The following is a 17008-nucleotide window of genomic DNA, read 5'->3' on the forward strand; positions in this document are numbered from 1 at the left end:
AAATATCATGAGACAAGGGAATAACATGTATGTGTTTGTAGTGGATCGTCTAATATGATCTTTGTATGCATATAGGAGTGGTCACACCTTGCTAGAGGCCGCTGTCAAATATTGGACGAGTAGGAGTACTCGGCCCATGTCTATTTGTACGTGAACCCATAGGGTCGCACGCTTAAGGAGCTGGAAGCTTAATTCGGGTTGGACCCGAATTAAACAAGGCTTAGGTTTTCTAATTGGGCCTCCAACTCAGAGCTGATTGGAGGACGCCTATATAGGAGAGGAAGAGGGTGCGGCCAGGGTAAAACTCAAGCCATTAGGCAGCCGCTGCCGCTCACCAACACTCGCGCCTATTGCTCCTCACGGACCTAGCAGTCCGGAGGCGCGACGCTTCTTCCCCGCACGTGTGGGATACCTCTGAGGTGCTGCATATGGAGCACAAGGACAAACCACGCGAGAGGGACTGATGTGGTGGACGACCACACAACTACACGACACTGCTACTACACGCACGACTACACCGAGTCGCTTCCGCTGCACCTGCGCGTCTAGTGGTAATCCCGTGTTTTATGAGGTTGATTTTTTTTGTTTTCTAGCTAGCGTAGTGTCCTCATAATCCATCAGGTTTGTGATCAAGGATCATTTCGTTGGCGGTTTAACCCCTTTCCTTGGCGATTTTTGGCACTCAAGGCAATTCGGGATTCTGGTAGTGTGTGCTCTTTCTCTTTATATGGTAATCAGTATTTATATATGCTTTAAAACATTTTAAGAGTTGGCTGTGTACATTTGTAGAGGTCAGAATTATTCTTCATCTGTATTTTCCACCTTTTACTACTTCCAGCAGGCTATAATCAGAGCCTTGAACCAGTAACATACAGAGTGAAGCTCCCAAGATATCAAGGCTCCATTGCAAAAATGTCGATACGATCAAGTGACCCAATCGTTGATTGGGATAATATTCACTTGGCTATTAAGTCATGGCTGAAAGTATTGTTCGTTGATTTTTTATGATAGAAAAACACTACTGAGCTCAAGCGAACAGACTTATCTGCCGTTATCTATCCATTGTGTGGGGTTTAAGTTCCAGACTCCCCGGTCCCGTATATATGAATCTTTATTGAAGAAACGTGTATTTTTGATTAATTATATATTCTTTCAACAATAAACAACGTAGCATACACATATATATGAGTGAATCTTGAAAGAGGCCACACCCAATCTCATTAAACCATTTCTGAAGGCCATTATATTATTCAATCAAAGTTTTCTTTTACGAAAATAAATGGAATACTGAAGCAGATTACCAAGAGAAAAAAAAACAGACAACTATATATAGAGAGTCGGCTAATAAACTACTACCATCTCAACCAGGTCTATTATATTCTCCTCTGATTTGTTCTTCTTGGACAGCAATGATGATACCGTTTCATCACTCTGCTCTAATAATAGAGATTAATAAAGATGAGACTACTACTTTTCACAAAAGAGGCAGCGACACAACCCATTGAGCCCTCCTTTGATGCAGTTGTGTTCCTTGATCGTATTCGATGTTATTAGCTGCGACTCTAACCAGCATTCAGTCTTGCACATCCAACTCTTACAGAATGGAACCGAACGAACCGAATAGCTGCAGCTCTCTGTGGGGAAAAAATAGGTAATAATTATTCACATGTTATAAAATTATTAGAATCCATCATGTATTGTTGCTCTGTAGAATCATTATTTGTTCTCATGAAGATGTCTATGAAATAAACAAAAACTATAAATATCACTATGAGTTTGCCAAATCAAAGGGAAAAAGAGTCCAATGATAATTTTTTTCGAATAAAAAGAAGGTTAGAAGACTCAACACACAAGGTGAAAAGTGTGAAGCATAATTCATGGATATACTGCAAATCTCTACTATGGATCAGATTAACATTGAATTAAAAAAAAACAGACAAGAGGTGTGTGAGGAGGAATACGAACCAGCAGCAGATGTTTGATCTGAATGCAGCACGAGCACTAGAAGAAGACAGCAGAGAGTAGTAACATGTTTCGTAGTCATCTTGTTTATGACATGGAAAAATTTGTAGGCCAAAGACAGTAAACACAAGGATATATTTATAGATAGCAATAGATTGATCATGAGAGTGAAAGTACTTGATGACCGTTTATTTCTGTTACAATACTTGATCGAGATGCTTTGACTGGGTTCATGCATAATAACATGCAGCCACTATATATCCATGGTCTAGGGCATTCCGTTTGCTGATCCGATTGAATAGAAGTTTAAGTTGGTCTCTTGCCACTCTTGAAATTAAGCCAAGTGTTTTTACCCAAACAAACAACCTTCTATATAATATATAAAACGCGGGGGAGAATCTTCATGTTTAGGGCACTCACAATGCAAGACTCTATCATAGAGTCTAAGATAATTAATTACATATTATTTATGGTATTTTGCTGATGTGGCAGCATATTTATTGAAGAAAGAGGTAGAAAAAATAAGACTCCAAGTCTTATTTACACTCTAAGTCCACATTGTTCGAGGTAATAAATAACTTTAGACTTTATGATAGAGTCTGCATTGTGAGTGCCCTTATCTCAATAGTGTTTCATGTAGATCTACAGTGTTACAAATCAGGGTTTTTCTCTCTCTCTTGGTTACCTAAATTAACATGTACTGCCTTAACACTGATGAAAGGATTTAAAGGCAGTCTTTATTTGCTTTTGCCTGCCAAGAAATCGTAGCTTGGTTGATCCATCTATGTTAGCACTTTTCCAATGAGCACACACCAAGCATGCGGTTTGTTCATCCAATGAGTATAAAATTTTTATTATAGTTCAAGCATACAATAATTAGCCCACCATAAAAATTTCACCATAATTGAATCATACAAGGTGCATCTATGAAATATTCCAAGTAATTACAGAAAAAAACATAGATCTAAAGCTACAACAAAAAATTTGCACGAAAGCATACTATCTCATATGTTCACTATATAGATTTACTCATCTGGAGTCCAACAAAATTAGATTTTTAATTTTATGATTTTTCTATGATTTTCTATGATTTTTAAAGATTCAAATAAATAAAAAATAAAAAGACAAGACCACTGCCACTATAGCAAAACCACTATCCAAAACCGCTTTAAGGGGTTATTTGATCAGTTTTGAAAAGTTCAGGAGGTAGAAAAAATCTACATAACCTCCCAAACTATAAAACTGAATTTTCTTCTACCCTAAATAGCTTAGGGTTATGTAGATTTTTTCCTATCTTTTTTTGCAAATATAGCCATGGAAGAATAAAACAAATTGAGTTGGATTATCATTTTGTTTTAAAGAGAGTTTCTCAAATAGTCAACTGGTGGAGATCAAGTCGCTGATGGTTTTGCCATAGCCCCTGGCTACTCAACAACTTCAAGTTTTCAAAACCAATCTCAACCTATGTGGCTGAGATTGAGGGGTTTGAAACATTAGTATTCTAGCAATTGTAATCCATCTATATTAGAGCAACTCCAGCAGGGCCCCTACATGAGCCCCTATAGCTAAATATGGGTGCTCAGTCTAAAAATAGCGCTCCAGCAGGGCCCCTACTAGAGCCCCCCAATTTGGGGTGGGCACCCAAATCTTCCCTGCAAACCCCATTCATGTTGGCCCAACAGCCCAGCCCCTATCCTTTGTAGTGTGACTATTACCTCCCCACACCATATAAACGTATCCTCACCCACTTTCCTCCAGCGCCGATCTTCACTACCGCGCTCCCTCTCTCCACCCTCGACCTTCACCGCTGGGCAAATTCGCCGGTGCACAAGGCCTCTTCCCCACCACGCGGGCGCTGCCCTGATACACCGAGAGCTCTCATCTCATTTGTGTCCTGGCCTTTGTGTGGAGGATGTGTGGAAGAAAGGTTTGACCCAATGACATATGGGTCCCACATGTCATTGTCTGCCAATTTGAATTTGGGGGTCTTCATTTAGGGGGTGCTGTTGGAGTGGAAGCAAAAAATTTAGACACCCAAAAATAGGGGTAGCATCCAAATAAAAAGTAGGGCCTTGTTTTGGGGCTATTGTTGGAGTTGGAACTAGGAATTGTGTCCGGCCAAGATAGTTGGATGGAGATATCCTTTTGTATTCTTTCCATGTAATAAAAGCCTTGGCCGGATCAATCTCCTATTCTTCCATGTTTTCCTATGGGGTATTTCTGCTCTATATAAACATGCAGATTACAGCTGCAACAAGCACATGACAACTATGTTCAGCCTGCCTGTGGGTCTGGATGATCAACTCGCATCATGCATGCCTCAGTTTTATAACGGTACAATTTACTTTTTCGAACATGTTCGTTTGTCTTAAAAGTCATGGCTGAAAGTACGTATTGTTTGCTGATTTCTTATGAGAAAAAAATACTGTTGAATGACTAGCAGATTCGGTAGATAAGCTCAAGCGAACATAAACTTCAGAAACGAGAGTTTATTAGCTAGCTCCATAGTGGAGAAACATGCATGCATTTTTGAGTAATTATTCTTTCAAAATTAAACAACGTCGCGTAAATATGAATCTGGAAAGATGCCCACCGAATCTCATTGAACCAATACTGAAGACCATTGTATTATTCAAGCAATGATTTTTCTTTTTAGAAAAATGGAAGATTGATGAAGCAAATATTTAGAATGCCCAGAGCAAAAACAGACAGGTTGAGGCTAAACTACAGTCTAAAGAGATGTTTGGTTGCTAACCATAGTCTACTAAAACTAACTTTAGGTAAGTATGGCAAGCTACAAAAAGTGTGGCTAGTTAATTGGTTGCCACACTTTGTCATGCCTAAAGAAATCTTGCCACACTTTTTAAATCTATAACATGTGTAGTCTAAAAGAATCATGCCTAAGCTTAGTTGTCAACCAAACACTTGCCAACTTGGTCAAACTTGTCTAAGTTAAAGTGTGGCAAATTGTGGCTAGCAACCAAACAGCCTCTAAATGACTGAGAGGTCCCTGACACGAGACATTATGTTCCTAAATAAAACTTAATAAAGATGAGACTACTAAACTACTTTACAGAAGAGGCAGCGACACAACCCATTGAATCCTCCTTTTATACACTTGTGTTCCTTTACTGTATTCGCAGGCGTTATTAGCTGCGACTGAAACCAGCACTGAGTCTTGCACATCCAACTTTTACAGAATCGAGCTGACAGAATTGCGTACCTGCAGCTGTATGCCAAAAAAAAAGGTATATATATTCACAGGTTATTGAAGTAATCCATGTATTGTTGCACAGTAGAAATTTTCACACGAAAATGTCTATGAATGAAATAAACAAAAGTATAAATCACTATGAGTTTGTCAAAGGAGAGAAAGAGTAGAAATCGATAATACTTTTTTTCCAATAAAAAGAAAACTATATAGAAGATTGAAACACAAGGTGAATAAGATTGAAAGACAAGGTGAATAAAAAGAAATCTCTCTATTGGATGAGATTAACATCGAACTAATAAATAAACAGAGAGGAGACAGATATATATGATGAGGAATAATATACACGAACCAGCAGCAGATGTTCGATCTGAATGCAGCAGGAGCACTAAAAGAAGACAGCAGAGAGTAACATCATGTTTCATAGTCATCTTGTTTAGCATGGTCAAAATAATGGTAGGCGGCCAAAAAACAGTAAACACGAGGATATATTTATAGATAGCACAGAGCACTAATCGAGAGAGTGAAAGTGATTAACGACAGTCGTCGTTTAATTATTTGCCTTATAGACCTTGTACTTATCCCAACAAATTTAAACTGACATCGCGATGCGTTGACTGGATTCATGCATTCTGGATTCATGCATTCCGTTTGCTGATCCGATTATATAGAAGTTTTGTGAGTATCTCTTGAAAGCCAAGTTTATTTATATGCACGTGCATGCGTTTTGTGAGATCCATCGCATGTTCGTTCACAGCCACACAAAACTATATATGCAGTGAATGCTTGTCGATCCATGGTTGTTTTTGTTTTGCGAGAACCATGGTAGGTCTTGTTCTATATGAGAGACAATTAAGGTTCTGTTTGGATCCATGGAACTAACAACTAGTCAACTAATTTAATTTCTAGTCTCAAAGCTTCTAAATAAACATACTAATTAATTGTTAGCCTATTTGTAGGAACTAATAGAGAACTAGTTATTAGTCCTAGTCCACCCAAATTTTACCCTAAGTCTCTGCTGTGTTTGCACCTAGTGGCCTAAAAGAAAAAAAGATCCGGCAAGTTGAGAGCCTAATTTGGTTCTGGGGCACAATCAAGAGCTAATATTTTGTTTGAAAGGAGATTGAAAGAGCTAATATTTTATTGATACGGATGTATGCACATGTAAGTTTCTAAACATGTTCTGGCTAAGGCCTGTTTAGTTGCCCACACTAGTACAATGAAGCTCTATACAGGTAGTTGGAAAACCATTTCTACATACGTTTCTCAGAACGGCCAGTGTTAGGGACTAGTGGAAATGGATCTTTCCACTGACGGTTAACGGAGAACCGCCATGAAAATCTATTTCCACAAGCGGTTTGCTAAGCCAACCGCTAGTGAAAGCCAACCGCCTGTGTTAATTTTTTCAAATTTTCATGTCTTTTTTCAAATGTTCCAACCAAACCCTATATATATATATGATCATACTAGACCATCTAGGGATATGTATGTTAAGTATGCATGCATATATAGAGTATGTTGTTATACTTATTGTATATAATATAGTAGTGGTATTTTAGTAATATATTAAAAATATGAATTTCTTTGAAAAATTTTCGCGTGGTGAGTATATAAACATACTAAAACCAATAAACAAATATGAACATATATACAATGTGGTTTACCAAAGATGAGAGTGACTACATGTACGTGTAGAAAGGAATTATATATTGGATTATATCAACTATAGCAACATATAATTTAATTATATCATACATTTATATACATCAAAGTTTATGCTCACAAACATAAAGTTGAACATATATACATCACACATCAAAGTTTTCACCTCTGCTCTAATAATTATCCCGACTAAGATTTAGTCTACTAATATCTATTAGCACTCTGTAGTCTGGGCTTGCTAAGACCCTGGTAGCATCGTGATATTTTCCTTCATATAGAATAACATCTTTCAAGATGAATGTACACAGATCCTCAACTATGTTCTATAAAGCACCTTGGGTCATGTACTCTGCCTTTTTTACATCATATTTTTGGAAAAGGAAGATTATAAACATCATATATTTATTACAATAGATGATAGATTTGCAACTTCAATAAAAGAACTACATAAATGACTATTACTATATATTACCTTAGAAGGATTACTGTGATGTATCATCCGTTCTCTCTCATAAACTCGCACACGTAGAATCCAATCCGTGTGGTTGCTTGTGGCACTATATAATGGGAAGTGGTATTTCCTTTGATTTTTTGCAATCTGCTTTGCATGGACAGAATACAAGGTTAATCCCCGACATCGGCTTTGGCAGCTGCAAGGAAGTTGCAGACACCAACCATGTACCGCATGTCCATTCGGGGCAGACCATATATCCACCCTCGATCCATGTTTGCACCAAAAAAATTTAGACTTAATGACAAATAAAATAGGGAGACTAATTGTTGCTCAATACTACAGCTTATTCTACAATTGTTTAATTTGGACGCCCCATTTTTAAAAACAATTATTCTACATTAATTATTGGAAAATTAAAATTGTAGCCCTATAAAGATTGAAAATCATAACGCCGTAAAAGAACAATTATTTTACACTTATCGAGGACAATTATTTTACTTTATGCCACATAAATATGGCGACACTAGTTACAAAGAAAATTAAAATTCAACACTTAGTCATGAACAACAATATAGGTCCAATTAATGGGTTGGTAGGTGTCACACTAATTTGCTCATCAAAATAGAAATTGGCAGCGCTATTTAAAAAAACACTCTACTTCAATCATACTAACAATCATCAAAACCACCATGTAATTAGCTAGGAATTTAAATGGGTTCAGACACCAATCTTTTGGAAAATGGATTCATCACAATTTGCATGGATGCCTTCTTCAAAATCCAATTGGTAAGTGCTCTTTAAAATGGAGAAACAACCAGAATGACAATCAAGCAATGTAGCTATCAAAATAATGGTAAAGCAACAAAATTGAAGGAGTGGATGCTTGATATTAACCTTAAAGCAAGAAGATCATGCTCATGTCTCAAAATCCGAAAGCTTCATTGCAAAGAATAGCCACAACAATAGAGGAAGTGGGAAAAATGTGCAACTCCTAGATTGGTGTGCTTGGGATAGAAGAGAGGAGGGAGGAGAGGAAAACAACTTTTGTATTGTCAGTTTACCACTATCGGCTAGTCAAAACTGACAGGCTTCATTGTGTCATCGTCCATTTACTACCGGTTGTAGCCACAAACCAATAGTGATGCGGGCTTTCACTACTGGTTTTTGGCCATCCTCAGTCATTTTCTGATTTTGAAGCTCAGAACCGGCGGTGAAGAGTATATCACTGAGTGTTATCCAAAAACTGGTGAGTGTCGAATCTGTAGCAGTGGGAGGGGCATTTGCCTACTGACTCGTGGCTGTGGGCCTATTAGATGACATGTGGCTTCACCAAATCATAGAAAAAACAGCTAGTGGTGGGGTTTACTATTTAGCTATAGCAGACTAAAGTTAAATATAAAACTTCAATTTAGAGCATCTCTAAGAGTTCGGTAAAACAACTCCCTATCTTAAAATAGTAAAAAAAGAAAAAAGCTTCCTCCAGAAGTTTAGTAAAATAGCTTCTTAAAAACAGAAAGTTGTCAAATATTTTCCAGAGTTGAGAAAACTCCCTCCTCTTTGGACCTATTTTCACGCTATTTCTCGTACACAGTCTCCATTGCCGCCGCCCTATAGGTCAACGCTATCGCTCCATGCTTGTCTCCACGGGTGTTATTGTCTTTGGTTCAAAAGTATGGCATGTTGCCTTCATATGTGCATAGCCTGCTATCTTTATATATGCTCATCACTTGTATTATTGGCCGGAAGGCATGGAAGCAAGGCATGCCTTGCTGGCCGTACAGAGCTAATGCTCGCTTCAGTACAGTGGCGACAAAAGATGTAATTTTCTTTTTACTTTTTTATGAACAACATATATAATAAGCCAAAAAATCATTAAATGTGAGCCATACTATAACTTTTAGAAAGTTATTATAGAAGACTGTTGGAGAAGAACTTGATTAATTTAGCAAGTAAATTATACCGAACTCCTAGAGATGCTCTTGGCACCCGAATTTTAGCAAGTCTGGTCCATTTGTTCCAGCTGTCCCGTGATGCTAAATCCTTTATCAAAGAAAAATCTCTTTATTTTGTACTGGCTACAAACTAAATGATTATTTGTGTCAACACTAAAATAGTTAATTAATTTGCTCCTCTTTTTTTCCGTTTAGTTTGACAGGCGGCAGAAACGGAACTTCGCGTACATGTACATCCGAGTATATAAAATACCATGAACAATGCCCAATTATTAATTAGATTTTCAATGAAATCTTATTTTCTGTATATTAGATAGTGACAATACAATCAAACATACTTCTGGCAGCTCCCACGCACGCATAATAATAAGTATTACTCCTCCACATGCAATTTATTCAATACATATATAGGGCGCACATGTACGTAACGCTTGTGTTGGTGCAACATGTATAACCACTAGTAGTTGGTATCCCAGAACTGAGACTGGAGCCAGTCTATGAGTTTCTTTTCCACCTGGAAAGCCTTGGCCAAAACATCATCTGAGATCGGTGGTTTTGATCCAAACACCGCGCTAGCGATCGTAATAACACCAGGGTTTTGGCTGCTGAGCGATGACAAGGCCGTCGCTGGCTTCTCATGGTCGAGGTTCATCTGGAAGTGGATCATGGCTTTGGGGAAGACAAAGACATCACCCTTCTTAACCACCTTGGAGAAGAGCCTATTGGGGTTGGACGTGACGAAGCCAAGGTAAAGGGTTCCCTCGAGCACGGTGAGAAGCTCGGTGGCGCGGGGGTGGATGTGGGGTGGGTTCACGCCTAGGGGCGCGTAGTCGATGCGCGCTAGCGAGATGCCCAGGGTGTTGAGGCCCGGGAAGCTCTCCACGTTGATGTTGGTGACGTTGGATCCCACCTTGTTGTTGGTGTCCCTGCGCTTGTCGATGATCATGGCTGGGTTGAAGAAGTCGTCCGGGGTCACGGCCATTGGGTCCTTGCAAGGAAACCCATTGACACGAACTGCGCCAACATCCATGCACACAAGAAATATATACATGCACAAAATAATTAAAGATGGTCGTCAGAAACTATATATTAAGCTTAACAATATTCTACTTCAGAAATATATGTGCATGCATATCGATTGAAAACCTCCTTTGTTCCTTCTTTAATTGAGAGGCAGATCTCCTATACTATTCATTTCAAAGAAAATATCGATTGAACTGACGATTTCAGATCGTGATCTATACATCGTAGCTTCGATATATATATATATATATGTTACACACACAGACATTTTTAGCATCATCGATCTGGCTGGACCGAAATAAGCAGCCAGCATGCATACATATATAGTCGTGCGTACCAGGCGAGTTCTTGTCTGCAACACAGAAGTCCTGGAGAGGGCTAGGATCGTAGGCGATGGCCTGCTGCCAAGAGGCTACTAGCGCAAGGAGGGCCGCTGCAAGGAGGAGCAAGGAGGAAGACGAGGAGGCCATATATCCTGTGTGCTGTTCTAATTATTTGCAGTGGATAAGTGAGTGAGTGAGGTGTGCATTGGCCAGGGTAGAGATGTGCTGCATTTTATAGCTGCAGCAGCAGAAGGACCGATCGATCGAGGTGGCGTACGTAATGGCGCAAAAGCTAGCGAGGATACGTGAAGCTTGCATGCGATAAACAGAACGAGTCAGAGAGCGAGGTTCAGGTACGGTACTACGTCGGTGCGTGGGAGACTAGCAATAGTACGTGTGTGTGCGTTTGAATTAGTCTCTGACTGCTACAAATTGAATACTTCCACAATGTTCATCAATATCTATCTAGCTACTAACTAATCTATAACGTGTGTGGCACGCACCCTAGGGCTTGTGTGACGTTTCTGGGGATTGTCATGTGATGTGCCACCTAATTAGCATTGGTGGATCGATTAGGAATAAGGACAGGGACAGTGGTCTAAATGGATATATCCGCGGTTCTCTTCTATTGTAATTTATAATAAACTAAATAGATAATTTCTTCTCTTTTTTTATTTAATTTATTTGTTTAGACTAGAGAAGAACCGTAGGTATCCATTTAGAAGGTCATCTCCATCCTAATTAGGAACATGCATGGTGGTATACTGAAAGCACATTCAAATAGAAAAATAATTTGTTGCCACCCTTTTGTTTTTGTATATAAACAGGAGCAATATATACAGCGTAACGAATCTAGTTGCACCTCGAAAAAAAACATTTTGCCAAAGAAACCAAAAGGAAATTCGTTTTGTGAATAAACTATAGCCGACGCGGCGGCGAGAGGAAGCAAAAAAAAAAATTGTTCGTTTTAATAAGCACATAGTATATCTCTTGCACCGACGGGTCTCAGGGTTGTCACTTTCCAAGGCTGACGCCACACTGACTATATATCAGCCGTTTTTCCTGGGTCTCGTTGTGGTTTCCTTGCACGCAAAATCAGCTAATGCAACAAATGCACACACCTACTCTCGGCAAGGTAATCAAAGATAATATTACCTTTTAGGTTGAATTGTACAGAAGGAAAAACAGATACATACATGCATGTAAACTTTCAAGAGGTTTAACTCGATCTGGTCTGTGTATGGAAGATTATATATAAAGCTGAAAATAACTTACTGAATGGGACACGAAAATATAGTCCAATCAATCGACTTTTTGTACACACCCTTTAGGACATCCTGTGGCGGAGCCAGGGAGCGAGCAGAGGCCGTTCAACACTCACACAAATAAATCAGCGAACAATACTTTTAGTCATAATTTTTCAGACAATCAAATGAGCTTGAGGAAAGGACACAATTCATCTATTTTTTTCTATGAATACTAGCTACATATGTAAAAGTACTGAAAAAAGTTATTGAAATATATACTTATGTGTGTCATCCTATATATTTGTCTGGCCCTCCTTGATCAAAGTTGCTGACTCTGACTCTAAAGACATTCTTTAACTTCCTATGTGTCATCAAACAAAATCAAACACAAAAAAATTTGCATTCTAAAGCTATGGGATCCTCTGGGTGGGCCTTAAAAGATTAGCGTCCACAAGGTGTGAAGGTCATGCATGGCATCACTTAAAATTCGCAAGGGGTGTTTAGAATAGGGCGCATCATATTAGTTCTAAGTGTAAACCCAAGCGGGTAAAAATGGATTATTTACCCAAATTTACCTAGTTATCCCATGCTAAGGTAATAAGAATTTTAAGTTGATGCTTTCATTTGTTATCCTCCATGAATCATATTAATTACTCCCTCCAGATTGGTAAAGGAAGTCGTTCTGGATATAATGTTTAAGTCAAACATTTGAGAATATAAATCATGAATAACTTTTAAGGTGATGAGTTTGAAAATATAATAACCATATGTTTATATTTGTCTTGAAAAATACTTTCACAAAAATATACATATATCACTTTTCAATAAATATTTTATATAGAAATAAGAAGTTAAAGTTATGCATTAAAGACCATGTCTCTGTCCAAAATGACTTCTTTTACCAATATGGAGGGAGTAGACATGTAAGATTGAATTGCTTTTTTTCGCTCATCACTATTGAACTGGTCTTTATTTGAAACGCTGTGGACACATTATATATTTCCACTAAGTTTATCCACTTTGTACGGTTCATTAACTGATCATTAATTAATCTAAAGTGTTCTTGACCATGATAGCTTCAAAATCTCAACAACTTCTTAAAATATTTCGTAAATGAGTAGCAGTTATGACTATTTGATGTGCCACGTACGTAAGAATGTTTGGATTATGTCATTATCTATTGTTTAGTTAGTCAGTCCTCAGAGATTATCCATACTATTTAGTAAATCACGTAAGCGATCAACGTTTTGTCCACATTATTTTGTTCAGTCACAGAAGACATCTGGCTGACATTAAGGAATTCAAATTTTTAAATATATAATAATAAGCTAGCTATTTCACTATCAAAGCCTGATGGAGCTTGTTATAATAATCTTGCTTGTACACATGACACAGCTAGTTGTCCTCTATCCTCACAGAGACTTGTCTTGACATTTTAAGTTATTTGTAACATTGTCTTGATGACCATCTTTTCCTGAGACTGTTTACTTGCACGCGATAAGCGAATGCAATAAATCCATGTGTAACAAAGACATTACCATATGCAAACTCTTTTTCATCTATGGTTAGTGGAAATCAACCTTTTTGAGCAATTGTTAAAGTGTCCTACACTATGCCAGAAAAGCTAATTAGTGACGCGGCTAGAGGGTCATTAGTGACGCGGAAAGGACGCGTCACTTTTATTGCGTCTCTGATGTAGACAAATTAGTGACGTGTAAAACTGCGTCACTGATATGAACATACCAGCGACACATACTGATAAACCGCGTCACTGATACGAATATACCAGCGACACGTATAGATAAACCGTGTCACTAATAAGGGCATATTAGTGACTCGTATTGAGGATACACGTCACTAATAATGATATATGAGTGACACATAGTGGGAACACGCGTCACTAATAAGGAGGTATGAGCGACACGTACTGACAATACGCGTCACTAATAATTAGATATCAGTGACTCATAACAACCCAGCATGTCACTAATAGCAATAAACAAGTGACGCACATGATCGTAATGGTGACGCGTCTGAAAGCCATCAGAGCCATATTAAAGCCACATACCACAATGTTCACAGCACATACATATGAAAGTCATCAATACATTACTACATGTTCATAACAGAAGCTCTTCAAATAGATATCAAGTTTAACATATCCACATTTACATCAAATTCATTGACAGATTCACAGCTTGTTCGAAATCCATCACAACATTGGACTTAACTTATTCAGTCACACACTACATCACTCGACCCATATTAATAATGGCAATCACACATACTGATGGTTAACTAGGAGGGTAGAACTCTCAGTTCTTGTTGATGACCTGTGCCACTAAGAACATGGCCCACTTACAACTCTTTCTCTAATCATGTGCACATCGATGGGCTTTGTCAACACTTCAAATTCCTGTGTTAAGATAGAACTTTGGTCAAAAAGAAAACTTGGCACAACACAATGTACAGTACAATATAAAATATCATTATACATAGTTCACACTTCACGGTACACAGATAGTTCTCATGATCAAAATACAAGTCTGTTAAACCATAAGTGATTACATAGTACACTAGAATTGTGGAAATGTGATGGTTGCTTTATAGAAATAAATAAAAAATGGCAATGCATATATGTCCTAGCTACTTCCTTTTCTCTCAGCTTAATGTAGGCCAACTACTCATAGGCTATAACAAAACATAAAGACATAATAAATGTAAGAAATGTCATTGTACTCAATTTCTACAAAACAACAGGTAGTGGATGATCTCCAGTGACAAATATACTTAGTGTCAATGAACACTATAATATGATAGTGACCACCCTAGCTATTCATCTATCACTAGAGTATAGTACCAAATAAAAAGACATGCTCACCCAATTATGTAGGTCCCAGTGCAAATCTTCATGGTCCGATGTGTGCATATCTGTAAAAAAAAATAGTTCACCAAGAATTAGCTCATACTACTTATATAATCAGAGACTACATACTGATTCATATTCTTACTGCACAAGAAGTACCACCTATATACTCACAGACTAGTAGCAAGGATCCATATGGTCTGTAGATAAATGTGACCGTATCTACAATATGTCTCACATAGTTACGCACAGACTAGTACTAAGAGGCCATCACAAACTAAACTAGTAGAAATTATGTCTACGTCTGTCTCATACAGTTCTCAATGCTTAACCTCGTCAGACCATTTAATTTGTAAGAAAATCTATCCAAGTCCTGTCCTATTGTGACATGGGCTATAACAACAGCCATATTTAAATTCCAAACAAAACTAAAATTTGTTATTTAAATTTGATCCTTAGCTACTATCGCGGCTCAATTGAGAAGTATAAGAGCCAAGCTGTTTATGTGCTGCTACTTGCATGTAGGATGCTCCCTCTACTTAGTTTTCAATTTTCTATTCTATGTGCTGATAATAATGTAGGAAAATAATTGCAAATAACAGGATTCAAAATAATTGAACCAAGAGATCTCAATTCTAAAGAAGAGGTGTTTTCTGAAATAGAATATATTGGAAGAAATATAGCTAAGGGGCTCTACAGTTAGTAACCAAGAGATCAGTTAGTAAGTCACATGGATGGATTCATCATACAGCTACCCAATGTTCATCCCAGAAATGTATCAGCTCTTCACTCAAAAGCTAGCAGCTCCTCCCAAGAGTCAAACAATATAAGGACACATTCACAAGCCAAGGCATACCATTTATTTTCGAAGGTACATATGTTCCCTTGCCCTTCTTGCATTGTCTCCACCAATTTCAAAATTCTTGCACCTTTGTTCACAGCATAAAAGACAAGCATATTAGTAAATGCATATGTGGAGGCTTAGCAAAAGCCCTTTTTAGTTTTCCACAAAACACAAAACTAGATGTACCCACAAAAACAAAACGGAAAGGTTGTCCAAGTAAATACACGCTCGGCGGACGTTGCCGAACCTTGATGCAAGCCAGATCCATCGAGTGTCGTGCCCAGCGCCTGCTCTCCGGCTGGCCTCCTCCAACCAGATTCGGCCTCCCTAGTGTCGTCGCAGTTGGGGGAACCGGGGAGGACGGAGGTGCTGTGGCGGCAGAAGAGGGGAGGTGCGACGGTGGGGGATGAGAGAGGGACGGCGGGGTAGAGACGGCTGCGGGAGTTTGCGGAAATCTTCCGCTCCCTTCCGATGCAAGCTACCGCGACCTACTTCTAGCGTGGAGCCACTCACATACGCACTCAAGTATGACCATTGGCTGGTAACGCTAGACATATGCACCATAGCAAACGTTTCTTTTTTTATTTCTTTTTTCTTTTCTTTTCTTTTCATTCATTTTTACTATTTGTTTTTCTATTTTATTTTATCTTTTATTTTTAGTTTTATTGTATTATTCTCGTCATCTTTTATTCTTTATTATTTTTCATTATTTTTCATCTTTTATTCCTTTTTTTATTATCTTCTATTTTTTTCCTTTACCTTAATTTTCATTTTCCTTTTTTGTGTTTTTTTTATTTTTCTGTTTTTAATTTTTATATTGTATGTTTTACTTTTCTTTTTCCTTCCTTTAATTCATTTTTCCTTTTTTGGATATTTGTCATTCTTTTCATATTCTTTATTCTTTTACTATATTTATTTTATTTAATTAATTTCAATTTTAATTTTAAGTTTTTTCTTTTCCTTGCTTGTACTTATTTTTGTCATTTTTCTTTCTTATTTTCTTATCTTTTTATGTTTATACATTTTTAATTTCTTTTTTATATGTTTATTTTTTATTTCTAGATTATTTATAGATACACGCGATGTCATCTAGTCTGTATGTATTTTTTTTGTTTTTATTTTTGATGTCCCTGATGATGACTTGTCTCGAGGACGTTCCTAGGAAACGATTGCCCCAACTAGACAATCATTCATCTTGTTAATTTTCTGGCCAGGTAGTCAGTGACGTGGCTCAATAGGAAGAGTCACTAGTATGTATGAATATGAGTGACGTGTTTGAACATTACATGTCACTTTTAATACTAGTGACGCGTTTTGTTAGGACGAGTCACTAATATCTCTCATTATCAGTGACACGTTTACTTAAAACGCGTCATTTTTATTACTAGTGACGCGTTTCGTTGGGAAGAGTCACTAATATAGCCATATTTCAGTGACGCGTGTAGTTCAAATGCGTCACTTCTA

General features: G+C 37.8%; 1 protein-coding gene and 2 long non-coding RNA genes across 4 annotated transcripts; all 3 read right to left on the bottom strand.

Annotated features, from left to right (window-relative positions):
- Window positions 1218–2060, bottom strand: LOC110436154. Its single transcript, XR_002453864.1, has 2 exons — window positions 1966–2060; window positions 1218–1634 (listed from the first exon to the last, which is right to left on the bottom strand). It is a non-coding gene; the product is annotated as an uncharacterized LOC110436154 (long non-coding RNA).
- LOC8083402 (germin-like protein 8-4) lies at window positions 9511–10800 on the bottom strand. The gene is made up of 2 exons (XM_002447436.2): window positions 10602–10800; window positions 9511–10255 (listed from the first exon to the last, which is right to left on the bottom strand). The coding sequence occupies exons 1-2, from the start codon at window positions 10732–10734 to the stop codon at window positions 9699–9701; spliced, it is 690 nt and encodes a 229-aa protein (XP_002447481.1). The 5' UTR covers window positions 10735–10800; the 3' UTR covers window positions 9511–9698.
- Window positions 13943–16016, bottom strand: LOC110436570. 2 transcript variants are annotated; one of them, XR_002454369.1, is made up of 4 exons: window positions 15792–16016; window positions 15557–15629; window positions 14716–14765; window positions 13943–14250 (listed from the first exon to the last, which is right to left on the bottom strand). It is a non-coding gene; the product is annotated as an uncharacterized LOC110436570 (long non-coding RNA). The 2 variants fall into 2 exon arrangements; XR_002454368.1 differs by lacking the exon at window positions 15792–16016 and having other exon boundaries at window positions 15557–15715.

Source organism: Sorghum bicolor, chromosome 6 (assembly GCF_000003195.3).
Source record: "Sorghum bicolor cultivar BTx623 chromosome 6, Sorghum_bicolor_NCBIv3, whole genome shotgun sequence".
Classification (NCBI taxonomy): domain Eukaryota; kingdom Viridiplantae; phylum Streptophyta; class Magnoliopsida; order Poales; family Poaceae; genus Sorghum; species Sorghum bicolor.

Excerpts from the sequence above, each read along its gene's own strand:
- LOC8083402 (XM_002447436.2), bottom strand. The coding sequence starts at position 10,734 with ATGGCCTCCTCGTCTTCCTCCTTGCTCCTCCTTGCAGCGGCCCTCCTT. Across the intron at positions 10,256-10,601 it reads TGCAGACAAGAACTCGCCTG|TTCGTGTCAATGGGTTTCCT; the intron begins GTACGCACGACT and ends ATGTTGGCGCAG.